General features: G+C 38.6%; 1 protein-coding gene and 1 long non-coding RNA gene across 2 annotated transcripts in view; both read right to left on the bottom strand.

Moving 5' to 3' along the window:
* Positions 1-20,189, bottom strand: part of LOC128382765 (NACHT, LRR and PYD domains-containing protein 12-like) — a gene marked incomplete at its 5' end in the record, with an annotated part of 59,165 nt that overhangs the window by 5,789 nt on the left and 33,187 nt on the right. Inside the window, 3 exons of the mRNA XM_053342776.1 lie at positions 186-232; positions 559-732; positions 1,934-2,107. Coding sequence (XP_053198751.1) covers positions 186-232; positions 559-732; positions 1,934-2,107 — 395 coding nt within the window. The remainder of the gene's footprint in view (positions 1-185; positions 233-558; positions 733-1,933; positions 2,108-20,189) is intronic.
* Positions 4,658-5,921, bottom strand: LOC128382185 (uncharacterized). The gene is made up of 3 exons (XR_008323690.1): positions 5,890-5,921; positions 5,673-5,765; positions 4,658-4,920 (listed from the first exon to the last, which is right to left on the bottom strand). It is a non-coding gene; the product is annotated as an uncharacterized LOC128382185 (long non-coding RNA).

Raw genomic sequence — 20,189 nt, 5'->3', positions numbered from 1 at the left:
CACATACACAGACACACACACACACACACACATATTTAATGTTTTATGACTTTTTATTTATTGAGTTCTTTTATTTTTTGTGGTGTTTTTGTTGTTCTGTTCTGGTTGTCAGTCTGAATGTTGACTTTATGCTTCCTGTTTGTTTTTCACAATAAAATAAAGAATAAAAATAAAAGCAGACTTACACCTCCAAGGACCTGGTGTCAACCATCGGACTCCAGCAGGCTGCAGGCTGAAAGGAGGAGGGGGGGGGGGGGGGGTCAGAGCAGCACGTTCTCTTTCAGCATGCTAACATGGACGTTACATGGCTCTAGTCTACTGTTTTATTATTCTCTTCTAATGTGGGGTTGGGCTTTCATACACTTTGATCCAATCTGAATCCACTATCCCAATCCTTCTGAAACCCTGATTGAATCTAATCAGGTTTAACTTTCAACATTTACAGGAAACTTCAGTTAGAAAGAAGAAAAAGTCAAAGATTCAGTTGAGATCTGTGATCAGCTGACAGAGAAAATGTTTCCAGCTCTTCCTCCTCTATCACACATTGTCTGTCCATACCTGAGAGTGTCCAGTCTCCAATGTGGATCCTCCAGTCCAGCAGCCAGCAGCTTCTCTCCTGAGTCTCCTGGATGATTGTAGCTCAGGTCCAGCTCTCTCAGATGGGAGGGGTTGGCACGCAGAGCTGAGGCCAGAGAAGCACAGCCTTCCTCTGTGATCAGACATCCTGACAGGCTGCAAACACACAAAACAACACACATGTCACACAGTGTGAGAGTACTGCTGTGTGCAGTCACATACAACAACAAACTGTCTCCAAACTAACTCACTAAAAGATGCAGTGAATCAGGAAGCTCCAGAAAGTTGAGCATCCAGCCAGATGGGAACATTCACCAGCATGTGTTTACCTCGTCATTGTGATCCAAATGTTCAAATCGTTCTAATGCGTTTATGAAGAGTGAAGCTTTTGCCAAAAGGAAGAATAAAGACGCATGAAGAAATGTCTTCTGCGCTTTCCCAGGACTACAACAGCAGCTTAGCATGAAGCACTTAGCTTAGGCTACAATGAAGCCTACAGTGGTTAGCGGCTAACAAGCTTAGCAGCATCAGCTATATACTCATCACATGACACAAACATTATATCCTGACTGGCTTTTTGCTTGAGCACTTTTCAAGGTAAACTAACACAGCATTAAATGATGGTGGAACAGATGCTTCATGCTAACCAGCTAGCCTCAGGTGGCTAACTCAGCAGGATAATCCAAGTTCATTTGGCGGGAAACGCACAGCCGCTCTGCAGCTGAGCAGTTTTCTCTTTCTGACAACATGCCGGCTCCACTCGCTTTAACCTTTGTAAATCTGACATTAAAACGCTTATTTTACTCTTAAAACTAACTCATGTTTGTCCTCACAGCTGTCTGAGTAGCTGCTGCAGTAACTGAAGGAGCCTACAAACTTCTCTGTGCAGCCGAGAAGATGTTTAGGGATCGTTGGTAAACTGTAGCATCTACCCATCGACTGCATGAGAGGTGTTTAGGGAACATCTGTAAACGGCAATATCTACCGTTAGTAGGAAACCTGTTGAAAACTTAGGTCAGAGGTTACAGAACAGCCATGTTCCGGGTCTGTATCCACACTGGTAGAGGGTATCGGTTATAACATCCAGAGAATGTAAAGGGTGAATGTTTGAGTAATTTCATAGAACTTACTTGCAAATTATTACATAATTAAAATTTAATTTGTGGACCTGTAAAATCAAGTGTTATTCAAATCTGTAAAATCATCAGTAATATTTAAACAATACAAATATGCATAGAAAGTAATTCTGTCCTGCATATCATGTCAGCAGACAATCCTACAAAGATGTCATGTTTTATGAAATCATTCAGATGTTAAATGTTTGTTCAATCTCTTGAACAGGTTGATGAATCCTGACCTGAGAGTTTCCAGTCCACAGTGTGGACTTTCCAGTCCAGCAGAAAGCTGCTTCACTCCTGAATCCTGCAGGTTGTTGTTACTCAGGTCCAGATCTCTCAGACTAGAGGACTGGGAGCTGAGAACTGAGGACAGAGCTGCACAGCTTCTCTCTGAGAGGTTACAGTCAGTCAACCTGGAGAGACAATAATGAAACAAACAAAAAATTATCTTTGTTAAAATGTTGATTCTGGACTTTTAGTGATGATATGTATTCTCTTCCCAGAACTGGTTAAAATCTTTGCTGTTCTATTCTAAACATGTAGATATAAGATAAACATATGTATGCACTGCTGACCCGGAGAAAGCCATTCATGCCTTCATATCATCCTTGATTATTGTAAATCATTATACTTTGTAATCCTGCAGTCCAGTTTATCCGTCTCCAACTCATTCAAAATGCTGGAGCAAGAGTTCTCATGAAATCAAAAAAGAGGGATCACATCACTCTCATACACTGGCTTTCTGTTAAGTACAGAATTGATTTTAAATTACTAACAATTGTTTATAAGGCCTTGAATGGACTTGCTCCACTGTATTAAACAGAACTCCGGGTCCCATACCACACTAGCAGAGAACTTAGGTCATCTGGCCAGCGACTCCTGTCTGTCCACAGATGCAGGACTAAGTGCTTTAGGGACAAGCCCTTCTCCATTGCTGCCCCCAAACTGTGGAACTCTCTTCCTCCCCCACTATTGATATTTTCAAGAAAACCCTTAAAACTTACTTTTACTACCTAGCTTTTAACTGTATCTAACTGTCACTATATATTTAATGACCATGTATTTTTATTTCAGATTCCTTTTTTAAAATTGTGTTTTCTATTTTTTGTGTGTTCTTCCTTTGTGTGAAGCACTTTGGATCAACCATGTAGTGTTTAAGGTGCTATATAAATGAAGTTGAAGTATGTAATGATCTACATTACATGATATTAAAGCAAATATCAGTTTCTCTGTCTCAGTCAGAGTTTATGTTTGTGAATAAAAAAAAACAAAAAACTCGAAAATTAAAAAATTTGAAGAGTTACAAAGCTTCTCTCTGAGAGTTTAAACAAACAGAGGAAATATAAAAAACAAGTAAGTAGCTGTTGTTTTTTTCAAAGACAGCAGAATATTTAAATACTGATGAATAAATCAAACTATCTGTGTACTTACAGAGCTTTGTTGGAGGCTTTGACCACTGGCAGCAGCCTCAGAAGAGCCTCCTCTGAAGCAGAGTATTTCTTCAGGTCAAACACATCCAGATCTTTTTCTGATGACAGTAAGATGAAGACCAGAGCTGACCACTGAGCAGGAGACAGTTCATCTGTGGAGAGACTTCCTGATCTCAGGTACTGTTGGATCTCCTCCACTAGAGAACGATCATTCAGTTCATTCAGACAGTGGAACAGATTGATGCTTCTCTCTGCAGACACATTCTTCCTGATCTTCTTCTTGATGTACTTGACTGTTTCCTGATTGGCCTGTAAGCTACTTCCTGTATGAGTCAGCAGACCTCGTAGGAGAGGCTGATTGGTCTGCAGTGAAAGACCCAGGAGGAAGCGGAGGAACAAGTCCAGGTGTCCATTTGGACTCTTTAAGGCCTCGTCCACAGCACTCTGGTAGAAACGTGTTGATTTGCTTCTAAACATTTCAGTGAACCTGGATATTATTGTGTTTCCTGCCAGCAGATTGACTCCAGACTTGATGAATGTCAAATGGACATGAAGAGCAGCCAGAAACTCCTGAACACTCAGATGGACGAAGCAGAACACCTGCAATAGCCCACAGTCCTCCTTTTTAAAGATCTCTGTGAACACTCCTGAGCACACTGAGGCTGCTCTGATATCGATGCCACACTCTGTCAGGTCTGATTCATAGAAGATCAGGTTGCCTTTCTGCAGCTGCTCAAAAGCCAGTTTTCCCAGAGACTCAATCATATCCCTGCTCTCTGGACTCCAGTGTAAATCTTTTTTAGCTCCTCCATCATACTTGATGTTTTTGACTTTGGATTGAAGCAACACAAAGCGGAGGTACATCTGAGTCAGGGTCTTGGGCAGCTCTCCTCTCTCTCTGCTTTTCATGCTGCACTCCAGAACTGTAGCAGTGATCCAGCAGAAGACTGGGATGTGACACATGATGTGGAGGCTTCGTGATGTCTTGATGTGGGAGATGATGGTTCTGGCCTGCTCCTCATCTCTGAATCTCTTCCTGAAGTACTCCTCCTTCTGTGGGTCAGTGAACCCTCTGACCTCTGTCACCATGCCGACACACTCAGGAGGGATCTGATTGGCTGCTGCAGGTCGTGTGGTTATCCAGAGGCGAGCAGAGGGAAGCAGTTTCCCCCTGATGAGGTTTGTCAGCAGCACATCCACTGAGGTGGTCTCTGTAACATCAGTCAGGATCTCAGTGTTGTGGAAGTCCAGAGGAAGTCGACACTCATCCAGACCGTCAAAGATGAACACAACCTGGAACTCTTCAAACCTGCAGATTCCTGCTTCTTTGGTTTCAGTAAAGAAGTGATGAACAAGTTCCACCAAGCTGTACTTTTTCTCTTTCTGCACATTCAGCTCTCTGAAAGTGAATGGAAATGTGAAGTATATGTCCTGGTTGGCTTTGTCTTCAGCCCAGTCCAGAGTGAACTTCTGTGTTAAGACTGTTTTTCCAATGCCAGCCACTCCCTTTGTCATCACTGTTCTGATTGGTTTATCTCTTCCAGAAGAGGCTTTAAAGATGTCTTCTTGTCTGATTGTTGTTTCTGGTCTGTCTGGTTTCCTGGATGCTGTTTCAATCTGTCTGACCTCATGTTCATCATTGACCTCTGCAGTCCCTCCCTCTGTGATGTAGAGCGGTGTGTAGATCTGATTCAGAAGGGTTGAGTTTCCTGCTTTAGCGATCCCCTCAAACAGACACTGGAACTTCTCCTGCAGGTTAGACTTGAGTTTACGTCGACACTTTGCAGCAGGAGTTTCTGTATGAACACAATAAATAAGATATGTTGACAATTCGAAGAATACATATATGAACATATTTTCCTCCATATCTTGAGACATCAGTAAATGTCTCATTTATCCAACATGTTAAATTAATAAAATACAAGGTCAGCCACTCTGCAGTGTGGATCTATTTTCCTCATCTCTCTTCTTAGTACATGGTTTGTGTTTTTCTTTCGATCTTATAACTTCATGAACATTATTCCAAAGAGAGCTTTTACTGCTTACGCTATTGCTTAAGAAAACAGTTGTAGTGGAACAAAAATTTAACTTTAACTTTTAGGACACAAGAATGTCAGAGTCCTACTACAGATCAGCAAAAGATCATGTAAAAGTTATGTCTCCAAACCAGCAAAGTCTGTAAGCTGCTCGGAGTGCGACCAACTGATGGAGAGGAAAAGAAGATCATCAAATACGTGAGAGTGAGCAGTACATTGACTACCACATGCTAACAATAGACACAGATTATTACCTAGAAACTAGAATTGTTTTAAGAGTATTACTTTTCAGCTCAGTTTATGGTGCTCAGCAGCACTATGAGCTTATTCTCTATCACAGAATCATTATGGACACAGAGTCATAAACAGATATAAATATTAAAAGGAGTAACCAATTAATACAATCACAATATACTTTTAACCAAGAATTATTGTTTCAGAATAAATATGTGACACTATCAGAGAAGGTAACCCTGGAATAACCAGGTGTAGATGTGAGAGAGTTGATATACCTGGAGGTCCACTTGGGCCAGAGGTCAGTGGGGGATCCTCTCTCTTCTTCTCTGAGTCTGTCTGTTGGGTTTGTTGATGTCTTTGGGAATCACCTAAAAAAAATCAGAGTCAGACTTCAAGGTGCTGAAACAATGTTGTAAAAGGTTTTATAATGTGATTTCTACATGATCAGTTTAACATATTGATACAACACACTAAATGTATGGAGATGGTAACCTGGAGGTCCACTTGGGCCAGAGGTCAGTGGGGGATCCTCTCTTCCCTCCGAGTCTGTGTTTTCTTTCTCCATCTCACCCTGTCTATCACTCTCCTCTGCCTCAGCAAGAACCTCTGAATGAATAAACAACAATTGACAGAAATAGAAAATATAAATCATAAAAATATGTTCTTACAAGTGTGGTATCTATTCAGTTCATTGAAGTTTAACAGTTTTATGGAAAGATCATTAAGTCATATTCAATAACAGAGGCTTTGAAACTGCATTGCCCTTTCCAACATGGAAACTTGGTTGGCTTGTTCTGAACCTGATGATCCAACATTCACACTTAACTCACACAGATCTCCATATCATTCCTGCTGGAAGACCTCAGTCTCAACACAAATCTTATCATGCATGGTTGATACCTCGGCATAGTGAAGGAACGCCACCTTCAGCTTAACCTCTCTGACACTGGTCACATATAAGATTTCAGTACTATTATTACAGTTACCATGTTAAGTAACCTACATTACCACAAATTTCCTGTTGCTGTAATTAAATGCTGAAATGGCTGCAGAGTCAAACTGTACATTTTCAAGATGGGTATTACTTTCAGTTTATTCAAGATGGACAAGAACAGAATAGTTAAGTGCAGGGATGTGTATGTGTAGAGAAACAGTAGGAACTCTCTTTACTGAAAAATAATTGTTCTATTCTGTTTCAAAATGTTCTGTTGGTAATGAAGGTAAAAGCTGTTTTGATATCAGTGATTGTTATTGTACTGCTGAGTCTGCACTGCACCTGTTACATTAAGCTGTTTGTAGTGTACAGATGTTATTAGAGTTTTATCAATAGACCTAAAAGGCCAAAATGACATTGTATTAAGCACAGGCTTAGGCTACTGCCTGACTGGCGCGTGTAAGTTATCACATAATAGGGTAAACCAACCAAAAGGAGAAGATAGTCTCTCACACTTACTGTTTCAGGCCTACGCTGTCATTAGGCTATAACATATCGCTTTCCACTGCATTTATAATGAACTGCAATAAATGTGAGCTGCTATGGAACATTACCTCCTTCATTTTAGAATGACTTGTTGTACTTTTGTGATTAACATAATGTATTACTGAACAGAGAAAGTAATTTTGTAAAGTAACAAATTACTTTCAGAAACAAGTAACTACGACTGAAAGGCTCCTGGTACAAAGACCACAGCAGGGTCCAGAGTCACTCACTCTTCTGTAGTTCCCTGGTGGTGGAACGAGTTCCTCTAATACACAGAGTCCCTCTCAGTCTTTATAAACAGATTAAAGACTTCATGAAAAAATAATTCTGCTTCTATCCAGTCTATTCACTGCCTGTAGGAACCTACATCATACCAGACTTGGTTTCCACTGCAGGAACCTATGGTTTATCCATTGTTACTGATTCTGCTTTTGTTTCTATTGTGGGGAGCTTCACACTACATAAAACTAGACAGCCGCCCCCGGCATCTTGCACAGTCAGTCAGAACTAAAGAAGACTTTTGGATGAGAGGAGAAACACCTCGAAGAATCTAAAACAAGTCTACCGTCCATCAACTGAGCACTAAATATGTAAATATCTTTGTAACATTTTAATCTTTCCATGACTTACCTTTAGGTTCTGGGAGGAGTGACAAACGTTCCAGTAGATCATTCTGATTCATCTTCCCTAAAATAATTTTGGTCACTTTAATAGCCTTTATAGAGTAGCTCTCGAACATCACATCCACTGTTTTAATTCTGTTTGCGTTCTCCAGTCGACTCTTGGGGATGGATTTGAAGCCTTCAAGGACCCCCTGCTGATACAGGTACCACTGGAATAATTCAAATTCCCCAGATCGTAAATCATCCAAACACTCCAAGAGGACCTCTGTAGGTGTTGCCACCTTTTGTGCTGCTAAGCTCTAAAAGAAAATATGAAAATCTGTATTAACAGTTACACAATTAATTTTTTGGATTACAAAAAATGATTGATATGATTAAAAATGGACCTGGAAAATCCAACCTGTTTCGTGTCAAAACATTAATACAACTATTAATGACAAAGATTCAGTTTCTGATTAATTTAATGTTTTTTTGGTTAATATTGGACCTAATTTAGCTAATGAGATTATTAAGCCTAGCACTAAAGATGATGTGGAAATTAAAACTAATACATGTAATAATGTAATGTAATAAATATAAATAAATAATCCCTGTTAATAAAGTGAACAGATGAAAAAGGAATTCTTGACATTGTTAAAACATTGAAGAGTAAGAAGTCTACATACAGGAAAGGAATTGACTGATTGTGGTTTTTTGAGTGTGCCTGACTCGGCTGGGATTTGCATCTTCATTACAACAGGGCTACCTGCCTGAAGATGTCACTAAAACAACAGTTCTTCTATGCATGTTTGTCTAAGCATGTTTTCTGTAGGAAAACAACAACTGCCACAAATGGTTTCATAACATCTGTGAGAGGAACAAATGGACCATCATTATTTCATGTGTTATTGGTCTCTTGATGTTAAATTATGTGAATAAATCTCTTCCATCATTTGCTTTAGTCAGTTGTCTTTGATCTGAAAGATTTACATTTTAAATGATGAACACTTCTCTTTATAGTTGTGCCATTAATAATCTGCTTTGTGTCAATTACTTGAAAGCTATATATACAGCATGTTTGTGTATAATTGCTAAACTGAATGCATCAGATGGTATTTGGAGTTTAACAAACATCCAGCAGGTGGTGCTAATGCAGCTAAATAGAAATGAAGGAGCCTGATGTGCATCATTTGGACTTGTTGAAGCATGTTATGTTATTGTGCAGGACGGATGTTTTGTCATGATTGATGTCGACTTTGTAGACTCAGAAACAACCTGAAAGTCCTGTAAAATCAGCAGCGTGTAGTGTTTACAGTGTGAAGACAGAGCTGCTTAGAGAGCGGTAATAATGTCTTTTTTCCTTTCTGATCTGAAGTCAATGATTAAAATGATAAATGGTCAGAAAGGTAAGATGTTATATTTGACTCTTACACATCTGACTAGTTAGAAACATCACATGACACATGAAACATCACATTTCATTTTTTGTCTGATGGTACCAATAATTGTGTATGTGTAATCGCTCTATGTCACTTTTCTCTGTCATAGACACGTTTTTAAAAAAGAAACCATGTGTGAGCAACAGTCACAGATTAGATAACAACAGCTGACGCCTGAAATTAAATATCAAATCATTTTAGTTTTGTGACGTTTGGACAATCCAGCAACATCTTCCAAACCCAAATCTACACCCATGAGTTAACACAAAGTGCTGCTTAGAGAGCGGTAATAACGTCTTTTTTTCTTTCTGATCTGAAGTCAATGATTAAAATAATAAATGGTCAGAAAGGTAAGATGTTTTATTTGACTTTTACACATCTGACTAGTTAGAAACATCACATGATCATTTATAACAGTAGTTAAAGCAAAGCTGAAGGTTTGGTTTTAACTTTAGTAGAGACATTTTATTATCTGATGGTGTAAATAATTGTGTATGTGTACTCGCTCTATGTCACTTTTCTCTGTCATACACACACACACACACACACACACACACACACACACACACACACACACACACACACACACACACACACACACACACACACACACACACACACACACACACACACACACACACACAAAGTCTCATGGCACTTTGTGAAATGGTCACAAAATTAAAAAAAAAAAAGAACAATGTCTGTGCAACGATCACAAATCATTTTAGTTTTGTGACGTTTGGACAATCCAAACCCAAATCTACACCCATGAGTTAAAACAAAATGTGAACACAAAGTAGTCTACGTGTGGAGTTCAGCACACAGTGACGTTAATCTCCTGGTGGAAGCACCATCCAGATGTTTATTGATAGATTGGAGCACACTGACCTGTATGTTGGAGCTCTTGGGCTCCTCCCTGGATGAGGCCATTTCTTCTCTTTGGCCGGGTTGCTGGTCTAGTTGTCTGTGTTCTTGTTTTCCTCTTCCATTACACACTTGTTCTTTATTTCTTCATGATGTGCCCCTGAACTTCCTCTGCCTGAGTAAAACAATAAAAGGATGATAAAAAAAGTGAACATTAGTCTGAGGAAGTTTTATTTAAACTGGCATCACAATTTGTCAACTATCAAAAATCATCAAACCTTAAAACTAGTTTTTAAAATCAGATTTAAGCCTGTTTGGATTCATATAAGAAATGAACTGTCAGAAATTCAAGTTTAAGATGCTTGAAACTGGAGTCACCTCAGTTTATGAGCTTATGAGTTGTAGCATCTTTAATTTCTTTTAATTCACTGTTCAGAATCGGTTTTGGTCATTTTGAGCTGAAAAACAGACTGAAACACTGAGCAGCAAGCTACATCAGCCACGTTGCTTAATGTGTTGCATGTGAATTAATGGCCAATAGAGGGCAGTGTGGTACCACGGATGACCATTAACCAACTCCTCAAAGAGACTGTACTGTTTCAGCATCATATAACGCTGTTTAAAGCATAACTACATTTAACTGCTGTTGTTACTATTCCACTTTACATCTGTCTACTATATGTATACATATATTTTATCAATATTTGATTTTCTGATTATGCTCATTTATGCAGAACCACTTGGTCATATATGTGGATATATTGTGGATGTGGTGATGTGAATAAATACTCAAACTAAAAGACATCAGTGTGATTCTGATGGATCACCTGCAGCAGGCTCTTCAACACTACATCCAGTACATAGGTTAGCAGGGAAGCTACTTCTCCCTCACAATGATTACTGATTAACTTGGATTTCAACAGAGTAGTATCAAAGACCAGATTGTGTTTAAGGATCTGATATAAGGAGCTGCTTTTATAGTTTTATGAGTTAATGTTTAACTGAAACACAGTCAGACTGAACAGTGAGGATCAAACAGTATCAACTGTAATGTGAAGTGTTGATACCTTTAAATGTTGGTAACCTGCAGCACCTGATGAAGACACACACACACAGGTTCATTATTATTCTGCAGTCTGACAGAAAAACTCATCAGGAAATCAAAAGTGTGTTTCTACATGTAGACTCTGATTTAAAGGCAGCCAGCTGTTATTCTGAGGATTTACTGCTGGATGAACTTTGTGGCATTGAGTCTTTAACAAAGAGCAGAAATCAGTGATGAAGTGATGAGAGTCTTCTTCTGTTCAGGAAGTCAACACAGTAACAAACACAGAGCAGCTTGTTTGTGATGAAGAGGAAACATTAGAGATCCTAATGAAGACAATTCAAAGCAAACAAAGGTCCACTTACTCAACTTCTTCCCATGAAGGTTTTCTCTGTGCAGCTCTCTGCTGTCTGGACCAGGTCTGTTTCAAAAAGAGCTTCGTCAGGTTGCTGTCACTCTGAGACATTGAACACCAATAAAAGCATAAAGCAGCTCAGAGCTCAAAGATCAGCTGCTTTAACCCTTACACACTGCTCATATTCTTCAGTTAAAATATAAAAACATTTTTTGTCAATGGAGAAAAAAACAGACAGTCAAGTTATATATTGGTCCAATGTTACATAAAAGGCAAGTGATGTACTTCACAAAATCAATCCACAGATTAAAAAAAGGCTGCTCAAATGAAAGGTCTCTCAAAATACACAAAGAGGGACAGAGAAGCAGAGTGAAGCTATTTCAGCAATTATTCAACAACACACGGAGGCTGTTAGCTCACTGTCATTCTTCATCCTGCCACCAGATGGAGACAAAGTCCACAAAGCTTCAAATCCTACAAACACTGCTCATTAATCATGTGTGTGTGGGTCAATGATGGAAAATGAGTGTGCAGGCTGATCTGTGTTTTGGCTTTGTGTTAATTGACGATGTGTCTTCTCTGGTTACAGAGAGCTGAAGTGCTGCAGCTCTTCTATTAAACTCGCTTCATTGAAAAATATGCAACTTTTCAAATCCATCAAATCATGATTGACACAAAGCTTGAAGAAATCCACATTTATTTTTCAGGCCACATCAACCAGCCCTAACTTATTGATGATGTAATAATAGTGAGACAGAGAAAGCGGCCACCAGCTGCTGTACTTCTACTATCAGTCCACTAGATGGCGCCATGAAGCTGCAGTGAAGTGAAGAGCAGCACACATGATGCATGGAGGAGGATTTACATTCACTGACTCACTTTGAGAGGAAGCTTCACTTTCATTCATATTCAGTCAATTAAACACCAATAAACATGTAAGTAGTTTTTTCTCTTTATGTTGTTGTCACATTAGTAGAGAACATGACGCACAAACACAAATGTATTAAATTATAATCAGAGCACATTTACTTTGATAGGACTTCTTTTACAGTAAATAAAACTTGTTAAGCAGCAGCAGATATTTGATCTAAACCTCTGTGAGACATTTAACGCACATAAAATGTTATTTGGTGTAAAGTCAAACTATTTTATAGCTTTTTTTAATTTACTAGTTTACATTTGATCAAATTGTACATAAAGCTGACAGTGTTGTAATGTGATGATGATACATGTGAACTTGTAGATATATGAACCAATAAATACACACATCATCACTTCCTGTCTAACTGTATATATCAGTAATAACTCATCATAAACCAAAAACATAAGAGGACTGTATGCATGTTATTGTAGCAACACTGAACTTCATGACGTCCTCTGACTGTCCCTCCACATCATCAAACTGACTCACTGTGACTCCAGAGAATCGAAGGGCTTCAAAAATAAAATAAAAATCAATTTTCATTAATAAATTCAGAACCAATCTAATATTGATTGAAATATGACTGACATGAATCCAGATTGTAATTCATCATTTTAAATTCAAATTATTCTCATTTAAAGCTACTCTTACCTTTCTTGCATTTCACACAGCACATTGAAAAAGCTTGAACAACAACAACCCCTCCTCCCTCCTTCAGGGTGAACTCCATCCGTGTGGAGAGCGGCGCCTGGATCTGCTACGATCATCCCGACTTTAAGGGCCAGCAGTACATCCTGGAGCACGGAGAGTACCCCGAATTCCAGAAGTGGAACTCCCACAACGACCACATTGGATCCTGCAAGCCCATCCGCATGGTAACCACCATCAATACCCATCAATAACGATCAATAGTCTGATCAATACCCATCAATAGTCTGATCAATAGACTAAGCTCAACTAGAAGGACGTCTGGATGATTCCTCATAAATACTTCATAGTGAATAAGGTGAAGGAAGTGATAAATATGAGCCTGCTAATCAATTACATGGTGAAAAGAAAACTTCTGGCAAGACTTCAGTAGATTTACAATCAACCATGTTCATAGAGATTTTACTTTAAGGTGGGAGAATGTAGTATTTAGTTTTTTCAGAGAACACAGAAAAGAAGATAAATGTGTAATAAATGTGTTGATCCTGCTGGCAAAACTACATTTATGTCAATTCAGCAGTAAAAAAAACTCACCTTGCATTTTTCTTCCAAGAGACTGAACAAGTAAATCTGATCTCTGAATCCAAAAACAAAAAGGCTATAAAAACCCTTCATGTATGTTCACCTTTGAATATCTTTGTGTAATGTACCCGAGTATTCCTCTGTCTATATCCTTTATATACTGTTCTGTATACTGTGTTCTTTTACAATAAAGATTTCTTAAAATAAAAATAAAAAACTTGGAATTGGACAGCAAGTATTTTATATTTGTAGTATTGTGACTGAAGTTGTAAATAGAACATATATATTGATCCTTGTTTCTTGTAATAACTCAAATATAACATGAACCTCTCTTCATTTTATGACTGTTGTTTTTTTCCAATTTCAAATGAAAATAATTAAATATTTAAATTAAAAATATATTTGTAGGACTACTTGTTATTCTCTGTTATTCTTCACTTCCACCTTCCACTGTACTAAACTGTTCTTTGTACCATAAATGACACATATGGATCATTGCTGATTTCAGAGATATGTAACTGTATAAGAACCAAGGCTGATCCATCCTGTCTCACTGTCCTCACCATCAACCAGAAAAGACTCTGATCAATTCCTCATAGAGCTAATCAAATCTGCCTGTATCCATTATGTCCAGTGAAATAAATAAATAAATATCTCTAATAATAACAAAACATTTACATCTACTTACAATACTGTAACGTTAAACTAGCCTTTGTTTATAGGTGTTAAAGTAACAGCAATGTATATCTTTAGAAATAATCTACAAAGTTTAATAAATGCAACCACTCACCTTGTTTCTGCTCCTCAGCCTGCTGCTCGCCTTTTCACCGTCATCTATCAGCTCAATCGATCCTTCTCCTCTTCTGTTAATGGGGAATAGCAGCAGAGCGGGGCGCCTGTTGTAGTCTTATTCAAATCTTACATCATTCTTCTCGCTTCTTTATCACATCAACACCACATTTACAGGACTATTTGCAGCGCGCATGAATATTGCCACCACAGCAGAGGTGATTTGTGTTAAGTTCACACATTGAAATTTATATTGAACTCAACTGACTTACAAACCTGAGCTTTAATACTGATAACTCATAAAATTCAGTTGAAAATTCATAACTCTTGATGTTAAGTGGAAGTAAATTATCGTGACTTGTTCATCAAATCCCTTTTTTGGCTTAATGACCAGTGTCAATTTGTGTAACCAGTATTTTTTTTTAACTACTCAGTCTGATCAATTAATCACCTGTAAAACATCTTCAGCTTTTATATCATTAACTGGACAAACCCTCCTCAATGTGCTGATTATCATCTTTATGAACAATTATTGATTAATGATCAGTAGCCTACAGTTATGGCGCTTTTCCACTATACAGTTCTAGCTCTACTCGGTTTGGTACCAAGAACCTTTTCCATTACTATAGTTCCTCTTCAACGTGGGCGGGGTCGTCATAGCAACGCTGCGTTAAACTGCCGTGACTTTGTTTTATACGCGACACAAACACCTAAACAATGGAGGACATGGAGGCGATGTGTACTTGCTGTATGTGGCTTTCTGTCACACACACTTCCTTCCTTTCCTTCCTTCCCCTCCTTCCCCTCCTTCCTTTCCTTCATTCCTTCCTTCCTTACTGCTGCTGTATGTGTCTTTCTGTCACACACAAAGCAAAGAGAAGAGAAACCAATCTCTGTAACACTGTTGTTGGGATTTAAAAATGGCGGCTTTGATTCTTGTGTGGGACGGTTTATGACTCTTCCAGTGACTCTCTGACCAATCAGAGGCCGGCAATCTGATGACGTCACATTTAGCGTCGACTCGGCTCGCTTGGAACCTCAGCAGAGCAGATACTAAAACAAGCAGCAGGTACCAGGTACTACTATCCCTGATGGAAGCACAAAACAACCCGAGTAGAGTCGTGGTGGGACTGTGTTGTAGAAAAGCAGCATTATAATGTTTCTAACGTCTACATTAAATGTGAAATATTACTTTTCATTTGTGGATCTTTGGCGCCATCTGGTGGTAAAAAGGTAAACTGCATGCTGTCAGTTTAATGAACACAGATGACATGATGTGCTTTTAAATTATAAAATAGTTAAATATTGTTATTAGAATGGTAATAATGACTTCTGTAAAATGCTCACAAACATAAAGAGGGACAGAGAAGCAGAGTGAAGCTATTTCAGCAATATTTCCAACACATGGAGGATGTTAGCTCAGTCATTCTTCACCCTGCCACCAGATGGAGACAAAGTCAACGAAGCTCATCAATCAGCTCAATAGATTTCTTCTGTTAATGGGGAATAGCAGCAGAGCGGAGCGCCTGCTGTAGTCATATTAAAATCTCACATCATTCTTCTCACTTCTTTATCACATCAACACCACATTTACAGGACTATTTGCAGCAGATATAAATATTAACAGTTCCTTCATAAATGGTGATATGTTTTACACTTTACAGTAAGTTGTGTGGAGGCTGTAGAAATGAGAAACTGAGTCTGCACTAAACTGAATGAATGATAGAACTATTAATAATGTTCAGATTATTATTAGAGGGACATTTTTCTGAATGTGACAATAAAGACAGATCAAATTAAAGCTTCTATTATTATTGATCATCCTTTTTTTATTGGACATAACAGGTGATACAGCAGTTCCATTTATTTCTGCTTGAGTAACACAAACATACAAATGATCAACTTTACTTGGTAAAAAGACAAAAACAGCAAATAAGAAACATGTGAAAAGATTAGAAACATATGAATGATCCTGTAAATGAGCTTTTTATTGTGGATATTTAGTAAGGCGCTACATCACTCATAATACTGCAGTACTTTTACTGTAATACTGCATACTACATCACTATAATACTTCAGTACTTTTACTGTAATACTGCATACTACATCACTATAATACTGCAGTACTTTTACTGTGATACTGCATACTACATCACTATAATACTGCAGTACTTTTACTGTAATACTGCATACTACATCACTCATAATACTGCAGTACTTTTACTGTAATACTGCATACTACATCACTATAATACTGCAGTACTGTTACTGTAATACTGCATACTACATCACTATAATACTGCAGTACTGTTACTGTAATGTAGTATTTTTACATTGTTGTGTTGGTACATTTACTGCAGTAATCATAGTCAAAATGAAAGTTAATATGAATGTAGTTTCCATGTTTGGTATTTCATTAGATTAATATCCAAATGGAAACTCGACAGTTTGAATGTAACAGACACAAAAAGCTCAAAGTAATAAATGAAAGTAAGGTTCTTCTTTCCATCAGAGCTCAGGATCAAACATCTATCATATTAGATTAAAATCGCAAATTTGTGAGAAATAGTCTCACAAATCTGGGATTGAAAAACTGGGAAAAAGATATTTTATTCTGTAGAGCAATCACCTCACTTCCTAACAGTAGAGAGAAGTCGTTTGTGCATTGATCTTATTGTACTTATCAGTTGGTTTAACAATAAGAAGATACTTGTTGTGTTACTGAGCGTTATACTTAAATAGGTTATAAAATTAAAACACACAGGACACACACTTCCGGTCTACTCCTTCTAATGTATGTGAATTAAACTCGTATATTCTCTGACATATAACAAACATTTGGTTAGAGTCAATTTATGTTTATTATTCCGGTTGAGCACCAAGATGTGATTTTATTTTGAAGGAGTAGAACCGAAGTGAGTGTAATGTGATTTTATTTTGAAGGAGTAGAACCGAAGTGAGTGTAATGTGATTTTATTTTGAAGGAGTAGAACCGAAGTGAGTGTAATGTGATTCTATTTTGAAGGAGTAGAACCGAAGTGAGTGTATGTGGATGTGCAGCAAATGACGTGTGATCAGAAAAGTGAAGAGTAATAAATGTGTGGATGTCCAATCAAGTAGCAGCTTCTGTGTTTTAATTGCTTTACTGTAGTCCAGTTAGAGGTACTAGTACTTTACTGTAGTACAGTTAGAGGTACTTGTACTTTACTGTAGTACAGTTAGAGGTACTAGTACTTTACTGTAGTACAGTTAGAGGTACTAGTACTTTTTTTCCCCTTCCTTCTTCTTCCCTTCCATCCTTCCTACCTCCCTTCCTTCCTTCCTTCCCTCCTTTTCTTCCTTCCTTCCTTCCTTCCCTCCTTTTCTTCCTTCCTTCCTTCCTCCCTCCCTCCCTTCCTTCCTTCCTACCTTTCTTCCTTCCTTCCTTCCTTCCTTTTTCTTCCCTTCCATCCTCCCTACCTCCCTTCCTTCCTTGACTCGAGGACAACAGGAGTGTTAAAGGACAATTATAATAATACAACTTTTAGGTTTAAAAAAAAAAAGTGTAATTAAATTTAATGAATTATTTTTCATTGGGACAGAAATGTCAATGACACATTAAAATCAAACCACAGTACAATACACAAAGTGAAGAGGTTTGAGGTGTTTCAGTTTTGTCCAGCAGGGGGCAGCACACACCTGCCAGGACTAACAGAGGACAGCCTTTAGTTTTCATGGTGAGGTGTGTGTGTGTGTGTGTGTGTGTGTGTGTGTGTGTGTGTGTGTGTGTTATAACTGGAGTAATTGACGTATTAATGCTTTTACTACAACCTGAGGAGAGTGTAGTAATATACAGAATAAGCGATTCAGAGTTCATTCATCGATCCTTCCTGAGGTCACACGATTGGGATTCAGTAAACCAACCTCTTTTACTGATAGGCAAGGCAGTTTTATTTATATAGAGCATTTCATACACAATGACAACTCAATGTGCTTTACATAAAACAGAAACATAACATTCAGTTCTGCTGCTAGTTTGTTCCAGTTGTGTAAAAGCTGCTTCATCATGTTTAGTTTGAACTCTGGGCTCAACTATCTGACCTGAGTCAGTAGATCTCAGAGCTCTGGGCTCAACTATCTGACCTGAGTCAGTAGATCTCAGAGCTCTGGGCTCAACTATCTGACCTGAGTCAGTAGATCTCAGAGCTCTGGGCTCAACTATCTGACCTGAGTCAGTAGATCTCAGAGCTCTGGGCTCAACTATCTGACCTGAGTCAGTAGATCTCAGAGCTCTGGGCTCGACTATCTGACCTGAGTCAGTAGATCTCAGAGCTCTGCTGGCTTTATATTCTACTAACATGTCATTCATGTATTCTGGACCTAAACCATTCAGTGATTTGTAGACCAGTAGCAGAACTTTAACTGGGAGCATCGTTTACATGATTTCATATATTTAAAAATATATTCTATAGCTGACTGGGAGCCAGTGTAAAGACTTTATATTTTATTCACACAGAAACATTTTCAGCACTTAATGATGATTTACATATTGATAAAATGATTTTTTTTAATTGTCATGGATGGTGGATCATTTAATTTCCCTTTTATTTTTACCATATTATAATATATTGATACGTTATACATTTACAATACACTGCATCAAAGTAAAAGTTTGAATTACAATAAAATGCTCAAACACTAAACCACATATACACCTGAGAACACATACAAACAGTTACTTTACAGTCTTCATCATTTCTTTCATCCTCCTCTTCTTCTTCTTCATGATCATACAGTTTACAACATGAGTTTTCTTTACTGACATTTGATTCATTTGATGAATTCTGCAGATTTCACAGTGTCCATGATCCCTGGTGTTTCTCTGACAGGAGGAGACTCTCCTTCCTACAAACCACACAGAGACACTGAGGAACCATAACCAACCCAGAACCCAGCACACAGAGGTCCAGTGAATGTGGTGTTGAAGGTGTGGAGGTGGATCAGTGTGTCAGAGGAGACTCTGTAGAAGGACAGAGTGCCAGCAGGACAGTCCACATACACTGCTACTCTGTTAGAGACAGAGGAGGAGGAGGAGGAGGAGGAGGAGGAGATGGGTGTTGGTCTCTTATTGTGACTGACAGAGTAACGACCATCATCAGAGCAGCTCAGACTCCAGGACTGATCGTTCCTTCCAAACATACAGTCAACACTGTTTCCTTTCCTGCTGATTCTTCTGTAACTCACTGATATATAAACATCTCCGCTCCACTCGACCTCCCAGTAACAGCGACCAGTCAGAACATTTCTACTCAGCAGCTGAGGACAGTAATCAAATCTGTCTGGATGATCAGGATATGACTGTTCCACCTCCACACGTGTCACCTTCCTGTTGTTATCAGACAGTTTGAGTTTTCTGTGCATTGTGTTTGGATCCAGTTCCAGTTCACAGAAATCTGATGAAGAGAACGAGACACAATACAGCTGATCAGTTATTGATCATCTGTTTCTAACCAGATGTCAGTCGGCCATCTTGGACAGCACGCAGAGACACACAACACACACAATACACAAACAGACACACACAGACAGACACACAACACAAAGACACACAAAGACACACAATACACACACACAGACACAAACACACGCACACGCACAGACACACACAAACACACACACAGAATCACACAATATACACAATACACACACAGACACACAATTCACAAACAGACACAGACACACACATACACAATACACACAGAGACAAACACACACACACAGACATACACACACACACACTCACAGACATACAACACACACACAGAGACACAAACACAGACACACACACATAGGCACACACACAAAGACACACAAAGACACACAATACACACACACAAACACACGCACACAGACACACAATACACACACAATACACAGAATACACACACAGACACACACATACACAATACACACAGCGACAAACACACAGACACAAACACACACACACCCACACACAAACAGACACACACAGAGACACACAACACACACAGACAGAGACACACACACAGAAACACACACACAAACACA

The sequence above is a fragment of the Scomber japonicus genome, chromosome 21 (assembly GCF_027409825.1).
Source record: "Scomber japonicus isolate fScoJap1 chromosome 21, fScoJap1.pri, whole genome shotgun sequence".
Lineage (NCBI taxonomy): Eukaryota > Metazoa > Chordata > Actinopteri > Scombriformes > Scombridae > Scomber > Scomber japonicus.
The sequence above is the reverse complement of the archived record's forward strand: the minus strand, read 5'-3'. Positions and strand labels throughout refer to the sequence as shown.